Here is a 23246-nt window from a genome sequence, read left to right as displayed (position 1 = left end):
GCTGGATTTCACTTTTTTTCGGCCGCATAGATGTTCTTTTGTATTCAATAAAGAAGGAAAAATAATGGGAGAATGGGACAAAACTGAAAAATTCACAATTGTAGTGCAAAAGTCACCACCTGCTCCTGCAAAGCAAGCTGTTCTGTATTTCCACAGTCCTGGGAGTTGTAGACCAGCATTTCTTTATAAAGTGTGCTAAGCTCAAAGGCATGAAGATAGCAACAGATCCAGACTTGTTAGTGCCATGAACATTTGTCTTGGCCACAACATACAGTGTGCACACTAAGTACTGCATCTACCATCTAATGCCTTCCATTTTATACCCAAACCTGTGCAGAAAGTCCCAACTCAGAAATGTTCAAAAACTGAAGTTCAGCTGCATGTCTCAATATAAAAACAAATTCAGGATTTCAAAACCCACAATTTCTGCTGTAGAAATCACACAATCACCCACCCAGACTTGGTTGCTTGAGTTCTCCAGGACCAAAGCCAAGAGTGTAATAGGAAGAAGAAAGTACAAACCTCATACCCAGTAGATGGGAACTTTATTAAACTACCAAGTTACTCCGAAATGTATAAACGTTCCATTAAATACAGGGTTTTTTAATGCAGGTTTATAGAAATTTATTTACATGTTCCAAATACATTTAAATTATTTTTTCAAGCTTGCTACCAATAAAATTTGTTGGTTTCTTTAAAAAAAACAGGGAAAAAAGTCAATCATCTGCTCTTGCAGATGTGCATACATCCACACAGATACAAATAACAAGGGAGATGCTCTTGTATCTAACCCACACTGGAGGCAGCATCCAAAAAGCTTATCCAAAAAGCAAAAAAGCAAAATATTTGCCCTTGCAGAAAAGCGGGCTCTATAAATTCTCCCTGTGGGATAGACTCAAACAAGAGGCCCTGTGCAATACTTTATGGTGTTTGGATATGATGTCTGCATCCAGATTGGTTGGTATGTGGGAGGAGCTAAAGGCCCCTTGCCTGATTGAAACCTCAAGGTTAGCTGTTGTGATACCAGCCGGTGAAAATCATGTGAGCTCATTCTCACTGAATTATGCTCTCCCAGAACAGAGGGATAGAGTAAACAAACAGATCTAGCACAAATATGTCAATGCCACTTGTCCAAAGAGATTTCCCTTTTGTTTTTCATTTTATTCTTAAATGAGGCTTAATTAATAAGTGAATAAAAGGCAGTTCTTTAAGTAAAATGCTTAGGAGAACAGCACTTTCTCCACCTAAATACATTTCTCTTGGGAAGATGCACAGCATGCTGAATGACATTTCCCTCATTCTTTGTATCTTAGTCTGACAGAACTTTTTTCCTGTATCTGCAGGAAAAAAGGGGTGTTTTTACTTTGCAAAAAGCTTATCAAATGCTAGTTTAATTCCTTTAGTCTTTAAACATTAAAAACCACATTTGAAGCAACCAAAGAACCCTACAAAAACATTGTCATGCGTAAGCTCTGTGTTTCATGCTAAATATTCTTGTTGACAGGGAGAAGGTGTGGAGGAGGAGGATGAGGAGGCAGGGGAACTAATGGCTCAATCAGAGCCATTGCAACATTCAAGTAGTTTGGTAGTATACAAACCAGTGGAAACATGGAATGGTAAGAAAGTGCTCAGCACTATGTTGCAGCCTTCAAGAGCTGAGCTGCAAACATCCTGATATGTATCATAAATATATGGCACTTCTGTATGACCAAAAGCTGGCAAGTTTCCTTGTGATCAAAACAAGTCAGGAGCAGTCATCATGCCAATGGCCCTTCCAACAGGCACAGCCTCCAGCTGTGCTATCCAATGCAGAAACAGCCATACCCACTTGTGCATGCAAGAAAATGCTGCCACATTCTTGGAGAACAAGCCTCCTGCCCAGCAGAAAGCCTTCCCCAGACACATACACATTCATAAAACATGCTATAAATTCTTCAGGGAGGTTAAGGACAGCCACAAACAGCACACAATTTTATAATTTTTTGGCCAGCAGTTCCCAGTCTGTCCAATTGCCAGCAATGGACTTTGCAACAGGCAAGAAAGAGTTTCCGAATCCAAGGAATTGAAGGCAATGAAAAGTACAATCACTAGAGTTCATTTCAGTACTGTTTCATAGGATTCATTTTGACATCAAATAAGAAACCAACAAGCACAAAGGCTTGAGTCCTAGGAAGAATTTTCCGTACACAAAAAAAACTGGCCTTAATCCATGTTTTCTGTCACAAATTGTTTCATCTCATAGTTAAAACTTCTTAAAACGTTTTGGTTTTCAGTAATTTTTTTTAGCACAAACGCAAAGATTTTCTGTTCTCCTCACATTCCATCACAGTAGCTTTAAGTACATTCAAATTCATAGAAAAGGATTTAGACCAGAACACAGTTACGTGCCCTTTCCCAACAGTGTGCCATACTTCAATAAGCACATGATGCCATGTATTGGCAAGGTTACTGTTAAGGAATATTACTACACAGACATCCAGTGCTTGGACAAGTGTTCACATTCCAAGGTTAAAAAAAAACCCTCTCCCTTATTTCAATAATGGCTTCAGTATTTTACCAATTGTGGTTTGGTTTGCATCCTTCAGTTTAAGAGATGCCTTTTCCACTGTTCCCTGTTCCTTTGGTGCAGGCTCTGCTTTCATGCAGACAGCTTCTCCCTGCAGGATGCTTCTTCCAACCACTCTGGCACTACTTGCTCTCTTTAAGGTACTCACACTGTTCTCCTTTGGATTTGGATCATCAGAGGTTGCTGCTGGCTTCACTTTAGGCAGCCTCTGGGACACAGACCTTGTGATGGGTGGAGGTCTACATGAGCTGGATAGATCCACTTTTGCACGCTTTGAAGAAGAGGCCACTGTATTCCTTGCAAAGTTAGGGACAGCCGCTGGTGCTTTGGGATTACTGATTGTGGCAACCTTGGTGTCATCTGCAGGGGTCTGGGGTTTTACACTGGAGCGACACATCTTTGTTTCATCTGTCTTTGATTTGACATTACTCCTAATAGGTTTAGAGCTTGGCTTCCTGAAAGCAACTCTGTCCCTATCAAAATGAGCACTGCTTGAGGTGACAGTGCCCCTTCGTAACTTCGGCTCTTCTACTGACATGCTGTGCCTATAGGGACTTCTTGGCAGTGTGTCTGTTGTGCCTCGGACAGAGCTACGATGAGACAGCCGACTTTCCACCGTACTGCTTTCACGAAGGGCTGGCTTGGCTTCTGGCTTTTTCATGCTGCTGGGTGCCCTGTTTGACCGAGAAATAGGCACCACTTTCCTCATACTTTCATTCTCAGAGGCATTCAAAGTTCTGACAGGTCTGGAAGGAGCTGTGTGGCCTGTGCGAGTGCCACTGGATTTTGTGAAGCTTGGAGAGCGATCTTTTAGAGAGTTTGTCTTCGGTCCTACTAGATCTTTATTTTTTATGGGTTTTTCTTTAGGAAGGGTGTGCTTGCTATCAGCATCATCCTTATCACTGGCAGAAGTGTGAAGAGACAGGTTCTTGTCAGAGGTGGAGTCCAGGTTTGAGAAGAAAGATCTAGCCTTGTGTTGAACATCATTGTCAGAAGAGCATGCTTTGCCACCCTCATTTATTTCACTGCCTGCTGATTTAAAATAATTTCCCTCTTCAGAGTCTAATGTCAAAGAACAATCAGTCGTGGTATCTGACATGTAGCACATTGGCCCATCTTCTCTACTTCCTGAAACACTTGTATCCATAGACATAGGGCTGCTGCTGCTGGGCTCTAAAACTTCATTCTTGCAACTCACTGCCTTGGCTTGATGGTTGTGGGCCTCTCTGGAGCTGCTGCAAACTGGAGGCAGCTCATCATGTGCAGTGCTCAGGGAATGAAAGCTTAGATCATCTAGAGTCTCCAGGTCTGTCCCGCCAGCATCCTCTGAATACATTAAAGGTGCATCTTCTGCAGGTTTTGCTCCTTGAATATCAAATTTACGTAACCCTTTAACAAGTTCATGCTCCTCAATTGCAAGGGCCAGAGCATTTATATCTGTGGACTCCTCACAGGACACGTTGGAAGTGTGCAAGCTGTAGTCAGTGCCCCTCTGTGAGTAATGGGCACCAGGACTGGCTAAGCTGCTGAGATGACTAGGCTGAGCTGGAGGCACCTGCACAGGGCCACCACTTTTCACTTCCATTTCAGACTGTCGTTGTAAGTGCAAGGTATTTAAGTTGACATCCCTTGTTTCTTTGGATTCCATCCAGGCTACATTTGGTCTTGCTTGTCGGGTGTTTGCACGGGGAAGGCTGTTAAACTTGTTTGGATCCTCATCTTTTGAGATTTCCAGGAAACTCTGCAACTCCCTGTCTGCAGTCATCCCCAAAGAAAGTCGAGAACGTCTGGAATTTGTGTTTCTGTACAAAGGGCTTTGAGGCCTCTGCTGCAAGAAGGGAAGAAATTCTCCAAGTCTGTTTTTAGCCAACATCTCTACATCATTTTCGCTGCTGCTCCGCCCAAAGCTCCCAAGCTCTCCAGCTGCCCAGGATCGACGCTTCTCCTCCAGCTCCTTTCGCCTTTGTAGACTATGAAGTTCCTGGATCTCTCGCTCCCTATTCTCCTGAAGGGGGAAAATCACAAATACATGTCTCAGAGGACAGTGTCCTACGCCTAAGAACAAGACACACTCCTTCCTCTCTCCCATTATTTCTTCCCATTGAAGTTAGCTCCCATTGCTCTCACCCACTCCCAACCTCCAATATATACACAAACATGAAACCACTGTGGAAAGCACAGCCTGCAACCATTAACCCTATGGACAGCAGCTCCCTGCATACTAAAAGGGTTAACACAACCATCTGGTCAGCATACACAAAAAAAATGCACCAGACCTTGCAAAGACCAACAAATTGACCTATCAAACTCAAGCAGATGTCACATCTTAGAATTAGAGTATATGGTGAGTTGGAAGGGACCCACAGGGATCACTGAATTTAACCCCTGGTCCTGGACAGGACCATCCCCAAGAGTCACTGACAGCATTGTCCAAACACTGCGTGAACTCTATCAGGCTTGGTGCCATGACCTCTTCCCTGGGAAGCTGTTCCCGTGCCCAACAGCTCCTTGGTTGAGCCAAAGAGCTCCAGATATAAGATGGAGAGCATCAAGTCCTCATTCTGCTTAAAAGACAGCAGTCTTATCAGGTGAGTAAACTAATATTTACATTCATATATTAAGACAAACTTGTTCGACCAGCACACAGCCAACATGGTTTTTCCAACCTACCTTACTACAGCTGCAATTGTTCCTCAGCAAGTCCAATTTCAACACAGTTCTACCTTCCTCTAACATTATAGACTGAAAATTTTGTGAAAAGGCATTGCTTAATTGCACATGAAAGCAAATAGAAAAGTTAACACAATGCCTCACAATACTTAGACATCAACTGACACCATTCAAGGACCATCAATGTCTCACTCCAATTTTGGATCTCATAATCACTGCTGGTTTCAAAAACTGGCAACAGTAGTAGAGAGATAGCCCAGGGTAGGATGGAGATTTTGGCAGCTAAGCTGAGGGATTCTGGTTCAGAAAGCCATAGAAGAGGTAGTTTGAATTTGAAAGACAACACAGTAAAACCTTTTTACTAAAATAATTAGCAGTGATTTACTGTGAATATCAGCATTTTAACTGTTACCTCTAGGCTTCAGATTTAATCTAACTGCACCTTTGGTTGATCTTTCTGGGTTACTTCCTGAAATGAAGAACTTTGCTTGCTGCAGCCAGTACAGCTGTAGCAAAAGAAAGAAGGAAGAGGCTAATCTTGAAAGAGGATTCAAAAATTACATGATTTTCCAGCATGTTGTTAAATCTGGTCTAATCAATGACACACTGTTTAAAAAAATCACGCCTTTATTTGTCTAAAGTTCTGTGTAGTTTAATCTTCCCATTGTTACAACAGAAGAGCTGCACCACGAGAAAAAGTCACCTGAAAGCTTTCAATAAGCAAAAGCTTTGCAATGAATGGATTAATCTACACCTCTTAAAGTGGATTTGAGACTACACTGGGCTCTGAAAGATAAGATACATTAGAGACCTAAGAAACCTGAACATCTAAGAAAGCAAAAAGAAAAAACTTGCATTTCTGGAAAAATATTTGGCAGGAAGCTTTCTTTCAGGTATGGAATTACAGAATTCTTGCCAAAAGCTAAAGCTCAACTTTAAATATATCATTGTGAAGAAAAATGGTTAAAAATAGTTGCAGATATTAATACCATATTCCATATAAGAAAAAGAATATTTTAACCTCACCCAGAAAATATTTTAGGAGATTTTACTAAGATGAAAATTTTATTTTAAGCACATAGTTAGACACGTAAAAAAATTGCAAAAAATGTTTAAGCATTTGAAATATGTGCACATGGTCATTGTGGTACAAGCCATCTTTTTAGACTGCTGGATGTGCTGTCTACACATCACATCCTTTTGTCAGAACTGCCATTTTTATTCTAAATTGTTCTGCTAATTTTGTAAGAACAATGGTCCACAGTTAGCAAGCAAAGCTCAAAATTTGCAAGTAAGAGTCCAATTTGTCATTTTTTTAGAGTGTAGTTGCTTACCACAGAGAGAGAACCTCAAAAGTCACAGCTATCCAACAACCACTTGTAATATGTGACTATGAATGAAATCCTCAATATTTGAACATATATGGATGAAGTCACCTCTTGCTAAACTGAACTGCAATAGCTATCCCCATTTGGTTTTATACATTTGTGCAATGTTCACCCTCATGTAACCCTGTGCTGTCTTGGGTGGTAAAGGATAGGTAAATTAACGGTACAACAGGCACATCAGCTGAACATCCTGTCACCTTGCTAAGAATCGAGACTTTTTCTTTCTGAACCAAAGCTTTTATCCAAGGTGCTATCAAATGCAGATTGCAAAAGAGCAACTGATCCATCTAATTCATGCTATTTATAGAGACCTAAGAAAGAAATATCTGTAACAATAGGCAGACTTTGCTGAACCAAAACTGTAACCAACATCAATACTGCTCCTCCACCTTAGCATGTTTTCTGAATTATTTAGGACCAATTCATGGTACTCGGTGAATGAATGCTCACACACTGGGGATAAGGTATCTTGCTGCCATAGGCCTGTTTCACTTCTTAAGTTTTCACCCACAAAAATCCTTTGAAAGGAAAAAATAGAATACACAGCCCTTACTTTACTTGGTAAAGTGCCTCTAAAGGAAGGCAGCGGACAGCCCGAGCTAGTGCAGATTCAGGCAGGTACATCCAAGGAATGGCGTGCCACACCTCAAGACCTTTCCAAAAATCCAATACTACCAGACCAAGGCCTAAACAGCAAGCTGTAGTCAGAAAGTCTGTGCAATCTGTCTCACAGCTCAGCTTAGCAGACACCAGCCTCCTCACCAAAAGAGATGGGAAGTGCCCACTTACAAGCAGGCCAATGAACAACGCTGATGTATTATCCCAGTGGTCTCACTCGCCTGAAACAAGATGCAGAGCAGCAGGGCTGCCCACAATGGCCATTTCCCACCTGGCTTCTGGCAAGGAGTGTGGTTATCTGTAGCCATTTGAACAAATAGATCAAATACTACAAGATACAAAATGCTCCTTAAGCAGAAAAACCAACTTAATTAATGTGAGCCAATATTCATTTTAAGTGTGAGAACCTCATTCAGTGCTCTTACCTTAACAGCCGTGTTGAATCTTATGCAGAAGTCCCTAAATATCTGGAAACATTCATCCAACTTCATAGTTTCTTTGTCTTCACAGAAAAAGTCAATGAGAGCATTTCCCTCCTTTTGCAATTCTCCTTTCTGGTGCTCAAGTTCCTTTAGATACCTTACAGCAAACTGCAGCAAAAACCATACACACGTGAACCAGACAGAAAAATTAAAGTCACAAAAGGTCATGTATATATTAGGAACTTATGAAAATTTGTGTTCCAACCTAGAAGTTGTTACAGAGCCCGGGAAATTAACATTTTGAAGGAGAACTTGTACTAACAAAACGAAATGTGCCATTTCAGCGAACTGAGTAAAGAAGGTTAGGAAAAATGGATCAATCAAAATGTACATCCTAGTGATGGAAACTAGGATGGAAACCAGAAAAAAAACTCAAAAGCCCTTGAACAAACTTATAGCTTTAGTTTTTAGATAAGTAAAATCAAAGACGTACTAGAACAGTGACAGACCTTCTGGGAGTTCCTTAAAAGCTTCTCATTCCTTATTTTCCCATTTCCCCCTTAACATTCAACTAAGCATAAAGGATTAATTCCTCCTCCCCACTTTTCCAAAAACACATGTGAACTGATTCATGGATATACATCACAAAATCAATTCCTTCCTAAGGTGACCCTAAACCACAACAAAAAAGGTTTTCATGCTTGAAAGGTAAGGAACCACTGAAAATACGTGTATTTTAAGACATCCAGAAAATGTCCCACAAAGTAGCACTTTGAATCGTAAGTGTAGAGCAATACAGACAGGATGGGAGTAGTCTGGAAGATTCAGGAGGAAGAGAATAAGGCTGTGATTAGACTTCGAGCAGCAGAACTGCTCAAAACACTTAGATCAGCTGCCCCATCTTCTTTATCTGCATCACCAGCTATCCACGTTATTCTTGCGCAATCCCACATCTGACACCACCTGTAGCTCAAAGTAACCTGAGAAGAAAAGTTAATTTTGCAGACCAATCTCTTCTCTAACTCATAGTCACCTAAATATTTTTCATAATGTAGCACTGGGGTGGGAAAATGCAGCTGGAGGCACTGGTGACCACTTAATCCAAACCTGCATTCAGGAATTACTTGGAAAATTATACCACTAGGATAGAAACAAATATGACTTGCTAGTCTTAAGAAAAAAAAAAGAAAAAAGAGGGGAAAAAAGTGCCCACAATAAAAGCTGGACTGAAGATAAACTGGACAACTGATAAAAGCATATATAAAAAAACAGTTCCTCCCACATATTTCAGGAATTTATTCACAAGGGTGAAATAATTAAAGCTGACTTTTGGATCAGCTTGGTTATCATTTGTAATTTAGAAACAAAATCCGGAAGTGTTTATGTAAGGAATGCATTTTTAAAATTCTATTTTTCCCCAACATTTCTTTTGGAATGTGGCCTAAACAAGGTTGTAGTGTTAAATAAAACCACCTATTTATTTTTTTTTAAAATCCCGAACATGTTAAAACATAACATTAAAGAGTCTGGGTGCAATGGATAAAAGCCAACAATTTAGAGTGAATGAGGACAGGTATTTCAATCTTAACCGGCCCCTTTCTTCATCAGCTTTTCATGTCCTGAAAAACTACAGGGACTATTAGCTACATTTGCAAGTTGAAAAATCAGGGCGGGTTAAGTTCCAGATCAACACCTGCCTTCTCACTTTTAATAATTACCTGTAGCATGAAACAGAAAAAAAAATAATTTAATTGAAGTATAATATGTATTTCTCGAGGCATCACCATATACATAGAAAATACCAAGAACTCTGCTTCCAAGGTAAGTGCTATATACATCCAGGCCTGTAAAATCACTGCAGTACTTAATAAAATTTAAAAAAGGAGAACCCACAACTATATAATGGTATGAGTCTAAATAAGAGACTCTGCGTTAAGGGTAAATTAGTAGAGAAAAGAGTCCCTTAACCTTCCAGCTTTCAGCCACCCAGCAATCAAGATTCTTCATACACACAGTACACTCACAGCTAAAACTGAGGTACTCCCAAGTAACATAACAAGCAGACATTATATTTCAGGCAGCTGCAAAGTACAAAACCAGAGATCACTCCAAATTGTCTTATATTTTAACTACTAATCTTCATCAGTAATTTTGCATGCGCTAAATACGCTTGCCTAACAAGCCTTGGGCAATGTACACTCAATATCCCTCCCTGTAAAAACACAGCTCTTCCAACACTCTTACTTGACAAAACAGCATGAGGCTGGAACACCTTAGTACAACTGACAAGCTAGGCATATTAAAACAGTGCTTCTGTTTATTAACAGGTCCACAAAAATTACATTCAGCTGAGTAATGCTACTGTATTCAGGCGATAGTAACACATTAACACAGATATGCTACAAACCTGGAGAAAGTTTTCCATCTGGTGAAAGAGTTTTGGGTCTCGTCTGATGCTGTCTTTAACAGATCTTGTCTTGACAGACAGTGAGTGGAGCTCTGATTCTACACTATCAATGGATAACCTAAAAATAGTATATACAGAGAGAATGTTTATCAAAGGAGAAGGAGTGGCCCACAGGTTAGCCACAACATGCTGCAAAAGGTGCAAACGGGCTATCAAACAAGATCTGCCTGTTTAGGAAATCTTTCGAGTAGACACTGAAAATTAGGAGAGAGATAAGCACATTTCTTCTTATTTGCAACCTGAAAAGATTCCCATGGGGTGTGTTCTCTTGATTAACTCCAGCCAGTCCTACCCATCCTATCCATCTAACCTTAGAAAGGTTAGTGCTGCCATGCCTCAGTCCAGGTGTTCCATTTCTCTCCTGGTGCCTGTCCTAGCACACATTTTCAAGATGGCCACCCATATCTGTGAACTGAAAATTAACCTAGGAAAAGGAAAAAGCCAGTTTATTCCAGATGGATCCTTTGCTTGGTCCAACAGACTACACCACTATTTGAGTGCAGGACCTACCACAAAAAGGGGGCCACAAGAGACCATAAGCCAGGACTACAGATTTTGGCAGTAGCATCATGAAATTGCATGTTACACTCTTCTAAGCAGTCACAGCAATGCAACCCACACATTCTCAACCCCGCAGTTACAACGTTTCATCCTTCTACTAAATACCAGCAGTGAAGCTGCTGCTGTGAAAAGGAAAGTCAGAAACTGAAGATCACGGTAAAGACCTCTGATCTGGTGTAATCTAAGCATTGTCCAGGTGACTCACACTCCATACAAGAGTTTCCACCTAAATCTCCCAGTCACTTCAAGTGTAAATGCTTCTAAACCTATCGCATTTCCTTCAAAAGAGAACTAAGTTTTGCCTAGAAATTGAAGTGCTACAGTTTGCCAAATGGTAAGAACTGACAACTGTACAGATGCTCCTCCTAAGGTTGTTCCACCAGCAGCATGACTTTCAAACACTAAGCTGAAGAACCTGTGGCAGCCTGATTGAAACACACATGGCAGCAGATGGTGACACATGCATAAGTTTATTAGTACACGCAAAAATGAATATAATGTGTGCTGATTTTTCTCTGCATACTTCATCTGCAAAGTTTAGTTCCCTGTTTTGGTAAAACATGGTGTTTTTGCAGCTAAGAAAAGTAGTAGAGAGTCCAGGCTACATTTTTCTGCCTGTGAAGGAGGAAGACGATGCCTACATGTAAAGAAGGCAAGACAACAAAAATAAAGATAATGGTAGCTGTTTTAACATGCTGTAATTGGGTGGATTTATGAGCAACTTGTACATGACAGTTCTCTCTAAAGGCCTTCCTCATGCCCAGTGGTGAGGCACATATTTAATTTTGTTTCATTTTCATGTACAGAGTGCACTCCCTGAATAGACTTCAGCATAAGTTACAACAAAAGATTTTCAGCATTAACAAATGTGATCAAAGAACAAAGTGGTTAGAAAATAAATATCACCAAATCTGGGATTCTAACTGCTCCTCTCCTCTTTGCCAGGGGGCTTGGATGCTGAGGAAAGCTACATTCCCCAGCAGGTCACATGGCAAACTGCCAAAAAGGTGTGTGGGTTGGATGGCAGAGAGCCACACAGGTGGTCTCTCAAAAATTTTCTGATTAACTCTGTGGCCACTCCTTTCCTCAGAAGATTTCAGTCTTTTGCAGACATTACTTAACCCTCAATCAGATCTAAGAAACTGGATCCATTCTGCAGCTGGGAAAAGAATGTAAATAGATTGCCCTAAGCTCAAGAGTAAGGAAGTAGCAAAACTAGGAACAGAACTTCAGCATTGCAAGCTTCCAGGTTTCAGATTTAGATCACACTGTCTCACAAAAGTAAATACAATTACTGAGGTACAAACCAGCTTCGGTTTAAAATTATGCAGCTTAAGACTTTAAGCTGAAAAAATGCAGCACCACAAACCCTTCAGATTTTCCAACAAAGACAGCAAATGAAACCTCAAAAAGTATCTAAGCAAAGCCAAGGCCAGTACGTACCCCTGGTACCAGATTTGGAAAAGTATTGTAGCCTGCTCAGAGATTGATGAAAATTGGTTTAAGGAAGAACAGTATCATGCTTTTAGTTCAATCCCTTTAAAGTAATGAACAGGCACATGTATTTGACAGAGACAGAATTACCAAAAACCTACGGAAATCATGTAATAAAAAGCCCTCATACCTGAAGGCACATTGCAGGCACACTTCTGATAGTAAATGGAAATGAAGAATTCAAAGCTAAAGTAAACATTCGTAAAGATCTGTTTTTGTGCCAAGACTTTCCTGAATAAGGCTCATTGCTTCACAAACAAGAAAACTGAAATTCCAGTCGTAAGTTTTCAGTTTTCTTTTAACTCACCTGGCGGCTTCATGAACACTCCTAATTTTTTCTGAAAAGTTGAGAAGAGCAGCATCTTTCTTTTGGGCTTCCTGAAACAAACAGAACAAAACAAAAACACACACACAATCCATTAACATTCCACCATCATGCCAAAATCCCTAAGTCTGGCAGTTCTAAACCTTCTGGGAGGGCACTTAAAGTTTTCTCTCCTGAACTGTTTTTCTTCCCATTCAAACCCAACACAACTGAGTGGAGGACACCCCTTAAAGAAAAACATAGATCACAACTGGAGATTTAAACAGCTTCCATTTTGCAGTGTAAAATAATAGCTGCTCCTGCCAGTGAACATAAGCCAGATGTATTAATAAGGAAGGTCAGGGAAAGAACAATTTACTGATGCCATTGTTTAAGCAAATATGATGCTTCCTGCACAAACGCCAATTTATATCCTATAGTTCGCTGGCTGGAAATCTGTCAAGCCAGTTTGTACACAGATAACCAAAGCCATACAGATGCATTTAAACTCTCTCCCTTCTAAAATCAAGAAGTCTGAAAGGAAGGAAAAATAGCTTGAAAATGTCTGCAGCAGCTTTAAAACATCACAGCAGCTTTTAAAATGACACACATCAGTTGTTGAGAGAGAAAAAAGCTATCAAGAAGTCCACTCAAAAGATTCAATGGGAGCACTGAGAGAATTTTTATCAAAATAAGCCATTTCCACAGTGTGAGAATTTGGGACAATAAGAGAAAATCTACACTTAAGAAGTTCGATGAAGGCAAGTTTCTATATGATATAAAAACTTAAGCTTTCCATGGGGTTCTGGATAGGATTACCAGGTAGAGGTAATTTTTGGTGAATTTTGTGGCAGGAGAAGAAAGGCGAAAATTAGATCAAAGCTGTGAGAAAGCTGCTTTTTTTGGAGGCACATTGTCCCTTTTATTGTCTATCAATTAATGAACCTGTATTTGTAGAAGCTGCTTATACCAGCAAAATAGATTTTCTATACCAGAGCAACAAAATGCAGCAGACTCATCCCGGGTTTGTTTGCTTTTGTGTCTGCCAGCTTGAGCAGTGACGAAAGTTTAAATCCAACAGCATTGCCAGCATAACCTCCCTAAAAAGAAACAATTTGCAAAAGAGCAAATAAGAAGCTGAGGCATGACATCAGAGCACTGCAATACTAACAAGGAAGTACGGTCCATCAGCCATCTCCCTTTGGGATGTCACTTACCGCATTCATAATATTCCCAGCCTGAAGGACCAAGTGCAATATGGAATGCAGCTCCTCACAAGTCATTAACTCTGTAAGGAACAAGAAAATTGCTGTCTAACAATTGTTTGTTTAGAAATATAGCCACTTACCGAGCTCTTCATCTCGTGGATTTTTTTTAACTTGACAAGAAAGTACAATGAAGAGAAGAGGTTGTGGGAAAGATAATGGTACTATATAATTTCAATTCACAAGCACAACTGACAAACCTCAAGTGTATGTTCAGACTTTAACTTAGCAAGTGTAGTATTTCCAAGGCAACCTCCAGCAGGTAAGGAATCATCAAAAAATGTATGAAGTGTCTCATGCATGGGGTTAAGTAACCTCACTACCTACTAATTATTCCACTGTGAGGCAAGTGTTCTGCACCCTGCAGGATCCATTTGCCATCTGCCAGGATTGGGCTTTTGAACAATTACTCTTTTCTTAGGAGACTTGGTCATAAGGCCCAAAAAGATAACAGGCAATGTTTAAATTTTCCTTGCTTATCCCACTCCCATGATGAATCATCATTTTATTTCTGTATGATCACCAACTCAGAGCAGCGTCTGTTTTACTTGTCATATCAAAAATTATTTAGCACAAAGTGATATTCAGTGTGACAGAGTCAAACGGAATAAAATTGCCTTTTAAATTTTTCCCATCATACAAGCCTGGTTTGTACATTTGTTAATTTCTTTGCAAAAGGAACAGTAGTGTTCTATTTGAATTCATACACCTTTTCACCCAGCCACATATGAGCAAAAAACAACATATGTGCACCAGAGGGACTGCCTTAGAAATAAGATGTGGAAATTCAAAACTGTAAAGAGTCAATAAAAAGTTCTGGCACAGCAAACCAAGCAACTCCAAATTTGCAATGACCCATATGGCAAGAAAAATCACCATGAGCTGGTTTTAATGTGAGGTACTATATGTTACACTAATGAACAAAATAAAAGGTGGAATCCTTTTGATTACAGTGCACATACTTTTAAAAACTATTTTTGTTCCAAGTCCACATTCTATAATTCATCCTGCATTCAGCTGCTCAACACAATACAGTAATCAATCATTTTGGAAGCCCATAACCCTTACACATTAATACACAATCAATACTGGCAGCCGAAAAACATATAAATAATTAAATAATCTTTGATCTAACAAGCTAGATCCAAGGTGAGGAAGCAAGGAGGAAGAGGGAGGAGAGAATAAATAAGAGAATAGGAAATTTCACGAGGCCAAGAGGAGAAGGCAACTTCTAAGGACTTCACATAGTAAGAGCCTGCTCTGTGTCTAAGAGCCTGCTCTGTGTCACTGTGACATACATCCATTTGCAAGCTAAATGAGAATCCACTAGGCTGTTTAGACCATCCTAACTCTTAGTGATTATCAGCTTTAAAATTGAAGCAAATATTCTCTCAGTTTAATTATAGGAAAGGAACCTAGGAGACAGCAATAGAAAAGGAGACATAATTCCTAAACAACTTCAGGCTATCAACAAACCTTGGACTGAAAGGACCAAATGGAGAAGAGCACGTGACAAAGTGGACTAAACACAGGAAAGGCCAGTCTGTGATTTGCATGACTGGCCTGATGCAGGAGGTGGAGGCCAAAATGTCTTCCTCTCTGAAGGAAATTATTCACCAGTTTACATGTCTTGGGTGAAGGACATGAAGGACATTAAGGCATTGGTGCTTTTATCCATAACATATTCCCTCACATATGTCTGTTGCTCAAAACACAAAGAACAATGATTTAAAGAAGATCCTAATAAAAGGCCAAACTCAGACTTAATCTTAAGGTACTGCATGCTTTCCTGAGTCAATGACAAGTTCAATCCCCACTGGTGGGAAAATGTTTTTTTTCCCTTTGCTTTCACCTGAAAGGACTATTCTAATTACCAGCACTCATAGTTGAATTTTTTTCTTACTGTACCTTTTTATACCACTAGAAGCAGTCTAAGCAGTGATCTAGTAGTCTGTCAAAAAATTTACAACATGAAATAGGAATTTCATATTGAAGAACAAGACAAAGAGGCACTCAAGATACTGTAAAGGGTCAGCATTAATGTTTAACTTAAACCAGGAAATCAACTATTTTCCTGCGGAGTAGAAGACACTACATTACCCAACAAATAGCTATCTGCAGCAGTTCAAAACCTGAGAAATGTAAAGAGCAAAATAGGTGTGTAGAGAAACACAGAGAACAAAAACAGAAAACCAAGAAATGACAACAGTATACTCTACAATAAAGATTTTAACCTATCAATACTGCCACCTCAAAAGGAAGCGGCCTATAGAGAAACTTAGAAAATTGACTTTTTTTTTTTATGGATCCCTGAAAGAATAAGCAGAGAGGTGTAACAACTACATTCCATCAGAGGGATGAGCAAACTATATTCAAAAGATGACATCCCAATTTGGCCATAGACACTTTTGCTTCTGTCAGTTTAGGATATATTACATATAAGCTTTGAACATGAATTTGTTGCTAGTGTACCCAAAGTCTTGAGATTTTTGATTTTGGAAGCAAAGACCCACCAGGCACACTCTAATGGCATTTGTCAGAGGGGAGTTAGCCTCCTTTTAATAGCTAAGGTACCTGAAATTCAAGCTCTGGTCTTCGTAATGCAGACTAATTAACATGCTAACAAAAACAAGAGTATTAGGCAAGTCCCAACATATTTAATTACCTTTCATTGCCCGTCTTATAATTTTCATGTCATCCTGTAGAGAAGCACAGGAGGGTGAGAACTCCCTCTCCAACACCATGGCTTCAATCCTAAGAGCATAGCTGGAGTACACAAACAGGTTTAGAACTGACAGCCAAAAAAGAACACTTATAAACAGAACAAACCAATTATCTCCTTACTTTGGCACCTGGATCAGTAAATACATGAAGGAATCAGCTTGAGACAGTTTTGATACATCTCCAGCAAAGGCTTTTAATTTCTTTACCTAGAAAAGAGAAATAAACACTAGCAAAGAATTTTCATTTCTTCCTTCCCAGCTCCATCAAAATCCATATATTTGCATGATCTGGAAGCCACTGATCCACCCACATACTTACTATTTGTTTATAAAGAAGAACTGAAAAATACATGCACATATGTTTAAGCGTAACTCGAATTTCTTCCACATCTTCCAACACAGCAACTGTGTCCAAAAGCAAAGCTCACTCTCAGTTACACTATTTCTTCATTTGATCAACAAGTTCACACCCAGTAGCAGTTGTATGTTACCACTGATTTACACACCAGGCCATCATCCTTCCTTTCTGTAGCATCATACTTAAAGCCCATTCACAACCACATTTACAGAGACGGTTTTCACTTTTAGGAAGCATATTAAGCTATTGGACAGAGGGACACTACACTAGGACATCAACAGTTACCTCACTGCCATGATTTAGCAAGATATGCACAGTTTGGTCTTTTAACAATCAGCCTACAAATCAATCACTTATTTTTCTGCTTTACCAGTAGAAAGCAACTGATCTGTAGCAGAAGAAAAATAATATGCTATGTCAAATCAGGATTCTTTTAACAGCTTTTTTCTGCTTTATTCCCTTTTTTTCCACATCATAAAAAATAGAAATGTTGAGAACACATTAAGAAAGAGAAAAATACAAGTTAAACAGAGAATGTAAAATAATTAATTTTCAAATTAAAAACACATCAACAAACAAATGAACAGGAAAAAATTAACAAAAAAGGTCTTTTGGGCAAGAAAGAGATGTCTAATCTGAGAGCAATTTTATTCAGGCTACCTATCTTCATTTCCTAACACTGCCATCCCAAATTCAAAACACTCAGACAAAAGCTCCTTCTACAGATAAACAGCATACCCATTTTCTAGGCCTGAGAAAACTCCTAATTTACTGAGTAATTCAAGAAGTCTGCCAACAAAAAAACAGGAAAGACCAGGCTTGACATTCCTGATAATTCTAAGGTGTTAATTGAGCAAGAAACAAACCCAAAATAAATACTTTCTCTACATCATTAAGTGGGGAATGAGACATAGTATACTATCTCAGTCTTTAAAGGTGTTCTTTAACCTAGCTTAACAAAAATAGTGGTCTGCAACCTAAAAAACAAAAGTGTGCAAATTCTCCAACCTCATTTTAGTATCTTGCAAATATGAGAGTTTGACTGAAAAGGATAGAGGCATTCAGACATAGGAGAGAGTGAGGAAACAAAGAAAAGCAGTCCACCAAAAAAACACCACCTCACCAAAATCAGATCATATAAGCCACAGATTCATTATAGAAAGATGTAATTTGAAGACAGTCACAGAAAGTGAACAATATAAGATCCTGAGCCACGCACAGGAATATTAACTTACCCCTGCTACTATATTTAGTATTATATTTAAATAGTACTTTTTAAAATAGTACTATATTTAAATATACTTTCAATTGTAAGTAGCAGTCAAAGTTTTCTAGGTGGAATTTTAGTTTTACATGCATTGGACGAAATCCTCTTTCTTCTACCGTACTAGGAAAAATATCTGGAATCATACGAGCCAGTACTAAATCCCAGAATTAATTCAGAGTAGGAACATTCCTAAAAACGCACAACAGAAAACATTGACAAGGCTGCCTTTTGATGGAATATGAATGTCACTAAGCAAAAGGCTTTGGGCAATAGTAAACCCAGAAGAAAGTCTGTGTAATCAGACTTGAAACAAAGATGTACTCACTACCTGGTTCCACTTTTCCCAGCCTACATCAACCACCTTAACCCCCACTGTCTTCTCCTTAGATATCCCAAACTATGTTTGTAAGAAGCATCAAGGCAGCTCACCCAGGAAGCCCAAAACCGAAGGATGGTGGAGAACAGTGACCCATTCCACAAGCACACAAAACAGGAACACGACGGTCGTTTTCACCCTGGAATTCAGCACTGGTTCTCCATGCATGTCTTAAGTTTTACATATATAGAAGACTAAATCATTTGTTTACTTGGCTATGAAACAGTTAACAGTCTGGGAAATAGCTAAGGTAATGATAGGACATCAATTATTATTTCCTGCTTCATTAAAAATTTCATAATTAAAAAATTCTCATCATGAAGGAAAAAAAAAAAAAGTTATTTGACTTCATCAACATTACAATAAACTCAAAAAAACCCCCCAACTTCTGAACCCCAAAGCTAAAAAATTACTGGAACACACTTTGGATGTCTGTCATTACACATTCCAAGAGACTATTCAAGATCCCATGGGACTGTCTCTACTATCTGGTGCCATGTTGTCCAAGTATTGTAAAAGAAAAGAGAGATTCTCTGATGGCCCCCAGAAGTGGGAGTCAAATTCAAATACCAATTGCAGCTAGAAGCTGCAAAGAAACCATGGAGATTGACAACAATGTTCACCATTAATCATGTTAACACATATAGTAGATAGGTTGAGAACACAAGAGAGCTAAAAATGTGGCTTATTATAAAATCGTAATGAATAACCCTATTGGTTCTGGCCTTGACCTCCTCTTTTGAAGCAAAACAGAATTTCTTCACAAGAGTAGGCAGCCACATACTGAGGTATGGCAGTGTAATGTGTATATTCAAGAGAGCATTATTACATTGTATGCTTAGTTCTGCATTACTCAAATTAGGTGCCAAGCTACTAACTTAATTTTTCATTATATTTGTATATGGAATAGGCATTTGCACTGTCCGTACATGCCCATCCACACTAAATCTGATTTTAGGCACACAAGGTTCTCACATATGCAATTTGCTTAATTTTAAGAACAGTTATGAAACATACATGATTTGATTTGTGAACAATTGCAGTAGAGATGCCCATTGCAAGTATGCCGTTATACCTGGCAGACACAAAAGCTACTGTATTCAAGTTATTGGTAATTGTTAAGCTACCAGTAGCACTTCTAGTGGGATTTTCTTTTATGGCATAAAACAGGTACCTTGCAGGATCTTGTAGCTATGCAGAATCTTTGACGAAGAGGAACAAACATTCTCTCTGTGGATTTGCTGGTGTTTCTGTATTATTATTATTATTATTATTATTATTATTATTATTATTATTATTATTATTATTATTATTATTATTATGTATCTCCATACCAATGCAAATATTCAGGGCACTTACAAAAACAGAGTCAGAAAATATCAGTGCCCCAAAATGCATCACAGTGGAATCCTACATGCTACAAGGGTATGTGGGAAAGCAGCAGATGTATGAGGCAGTGAGGCACAAGGGGCACAACCCAGGGCAGTGGCAAACCACTGATAAAAATGATAAAAAGAAAGGGAGAAAAACTTGCCAGTAACTATAAAGGGCAAAAAAGGAAAAGGAGATGAAAGCTCTGAAGGATGATCAACCCTATAAAGCACTGGCTGAGGAAAGGAATGGGCATTTAACTACAGACATGGTTTGAAAAGGGTAGAGCAAACAGAAACAGTTCCAATAAAGCAGGTGATAGACAACCAGGGTTTGAAGTTAGAGTACAGGAGCGAAGGACAGGCTTGAGACATTATAAAGGAAGTTCAGACATTGTGTCGATAACATGGGTGTGCATATGTGTGGGTGAGCTGATTACCAGTATTATATGCTCTCTTCTGTATGTGTTTAAAGTACAAATTCTGGCTATTCAAGCTTGTTAAACACTGGACTCTCTCAACTTTTGCTAGTCTGGGCCTGTTGAAGAGTGCAATAATATGCACATAAAAGCAGCTTAAAGCTTCTTCTCTGCTCTAGTCAGGATGTCAGTAAATAAAAGCTGTCAGCCATTTTAATAGGGTATCATAGAGATACAACTGGGAATCTTTTCACAAGACCACTGCTTCAGTCCAGGTTCCCTGGAAAACAACCAAACTGAAGAAAAAGGGATGAAGCAGAGGAGATTCCAAATAGGTGTTTCTTTCTCCTTACAGAACTGCTAAGCAACTATGGTACAAACGGTAGCCTTCTAAGAAGGCTTAAACAAAATCAATGATCTTATCCTACCTGTTGATGTGTTGAGAACTTTTATAAATTTGCTTGGCCTTTTTTCTAACCACTGTATAGTGGCCAGGCCGCACACCCACAGATGGCTCTGAACAAAATGTTGAGTGGAGCCTTGTAGCAAGCTCCATCATGGCCACCTGCAAGTATTAGTCAAGTTTTTCAAATTAAACATTTGAAAATACCCAAATGTTTTAAGTTGTAGGAAAGACTTCATACCAGTGCCAATACTTCAATAATAGTCTTATTCTGTTTGAGAAAAACATTCAGTAAGGAGACAGTATTTGCCGTTTACATGCAAAAATCTCCACAGCTTTGATAGCAGTTGGGATTTTTCATAGAAAACAGCTAGAAAAGTAGTAATACTGACACCTATTTCTGCATGCAAATAGAGTTGCCACATGACAATACTGCAAATAGAATGATTTTAAAGATAACAGATTTTAAATGTATTTGCTAGCCCAAGTACATAGCCTCCATTGTTAAAAAAGCCGGTGCCTGAGATATTATGAACTGAAATGATCTAAAATATTTTCACAAATGTCAAACAAGAGAAATGCGGCACATTCAGGTAATGTGACTGGATATCACAACACTTCTAGATAAGATACAACTGGAGTACAAAGCTGGTGCTTATTCACACTAGGTAAACTGTAAACTTAAACTTCTTGGTAAAAAAAAAGAAACAAAATGGTTTCAACAGTTCCCCTTTCTACAGCTATGGCCAGGAATGGCACTCCTCTCCCTCCTTTCACTTTTACAGACTAAGGAATTATGGTAAAACAGAAAAAATAAAGCACAAGACATCTCAAAGCGCAGTTACTGGTGCTGAGCACAGGCCGACAGAAGGCACTCGGCCCTCTTTCCAACTTGCAAGAAACTTGTGCATACAGACAAATGTGACTGTAAACACCTGAGCTGCTGCAAAGAGCATACAAAGAGGAACTGAAGAAGCCCACCCATGGTTACACCAAGACAGTCTGCCCTGCTAACTGAATAGCTACTAATCTTTCAGGATCTGAGTGCTAAAGTATCTGCTCAGAGTAATTCTCAACTCTTACAACAACAAAGCAGGTCTTTAAGAGAAAAGAAGTATCCAATAGGCAATCCCAGGGAATACTTCACTGAGGATGGGTGCAACATTGTGCAAGGACAGGCCAATGTAATGACAGCTTGGCAAAGCTACCTCATGTGATAGGACAAAAAGAAATTAGGGAGTATTAAACTGAAGAGGGAGCAGAAAAAATAATACCACCTCACTTGGTATCTCTAGCGGTTCTGGGTTATTTGTGGGGCTGTAAGCTTCTGATACCTCTCCCTTAGCAAATGATAAATCACTATTCTAGAAGAGAATTATTCAGAGTAAGAGGCAGATAAACTAAGAAAAAGTAAGGGGATGTAGCAGAAGAACAATGAACATACATTTAGAGAAAAAATGGTGAAAGAGAAAAAAAAAAAAAGCTCTGAGGCTGCTAAAAAGAACAAGTTTTTTAATTGCCTACACTAAAATTTTAGAAGCAACTGTAGCAAATGAGTTACCGGACCCACCCATTCTTCGATCACACCAAGCATGAAAATGTGAAGGCATAGAAACATTTTTCCATACCAGCAGAAGCATCAGGTCCTTATATTCAGGATTTTCTCCCTGTCTTTCCTGCCACCACCCACTCAGCTCTCAAGGGGAAAAATCACAAAAAGTTTAACAATTATGAGAAGAGTAACAAAGAGAAAGCAAGTCTTTCCTGTTTCTGATGCATTCAGTTAATTAAACACAAACACCTGCACACTGGAAAGCAGCCTCTTTCCAGCCTTCCCTTGGGAACAGCAACAAATCTCATGTCTGATCCTCTCCTGTACTAGAGAGTATTTTCTACTAATTTCTCAAGACTCCTTAAAAGTACTTCTTAAATTCTCTGGCCCCACTATCTTGAGGGACAAGCCTGTTGTCAAATAAATAAACATACTTTTTTACTCCTAGCAGTACCTACTGGATAGCTAATGCATCTAGTTGAGCATTGCAGACAAAACTGATAAAATTCAATAAATTACACTACAATTCTAGTTGAATGACAACAGCTATATCGCATAGACTAGCTGAAAGATTTTCTACTTGTCATAAAATAATAACCAAGATCTAAGCCAGAAAGAGGAAAAGAAGAAAAAGTACTTTTCTTTCAGTCTAATTTTGACTATACACAAAGTTAACTATGAGTCAGTCTTTCACTACGAGTCACTCCACTGTTCACCTCTGTCTGACTTTCACAGAAAGGAGACAAATTCTGTTTATATAATCAAATATGTACTAAAATGCAAACAAAGAGGGGAGAGGGAATGGTTTTGAGGTCCCAGAACTACTGTCACCTATTTTGTTTTGACTGATTACATTTCAACTTGTTGATATGCCCCCAACTCTAAGAGATATATTAATCAAGCATACTAACGTAACACAACTTTTACAAGATTCTCTGCAAAGGCAGCCCAATTTAGGGTCATAAATGTGACAGCAAAAGACTGTAACATATTCTACCGATGGCTGGATCCAAGATTTGCTGC

The 23246-nt window shown here is 39.0% G+C and overlaps 1 protein-coding gene across 1 annotated transcript in view; it reads right to left on the bottom strand.

The window, feature by feature from the left end:
• Positions 1–527: 527 nt before the first annotated feature.
• Positions 528–23246, bottom strand: part of FHDC1 (FH2 domain containing 1) — a 35637-nt gene continuing 12918 nt past the window's right edge. Inside the window, exons 5-12 of the mRNA XM_056490719.1 lie at positions 16600–16685; positions 16421–16521; positions 13708–13778; positions 13483–13590; positions 12494–12564; positions 10072–10189; positions 7668–7832; positions 528–4571 (exon numbers count right to left, since the gene is read on the bottom strand). Of these exons, the coding sequence (XP_056346694.1) occupies positions 2529–4571; positions 7668–7832; positions 10072–10189; positions 12494–12564; positions 13483–13590; positions 13708–13778; positions 16421–16521; positions 16600–16685 (2763 nt within the window). The 3' untranslated portion in view covers positions 528–2528. The remainder of the gene's footprint in view (positions 4572–7667; positions 7833–10071; positions 10190–12493; positions 12565–13482; positions 13591–13707; positions 13779–16420; positions 16522–16599; positions 16686–23246) is intronic.

The sequence above is a fragment of the Oenanthe melanoleuca genome, chromosome 4 (assembly GCF_029582105.1).
Source record: "Oenanthe melanoleuca isolate GR-GAL-2019-014 chromosome 4, OMel1.0, whole genome shotgun sequence".
NCBI classification, from domain to species: Eukaryota; Metazoa; Chordata; class Aves; order Passeriformes; family Muscicapidae; genus Oenanthe; species Oenanthe melanoleuca.
The sequence above is the reverse complement of the archived record's forward strand: the minus strand, read 5'-3'. Positions and strand labels throughout refer to the sequence as shown.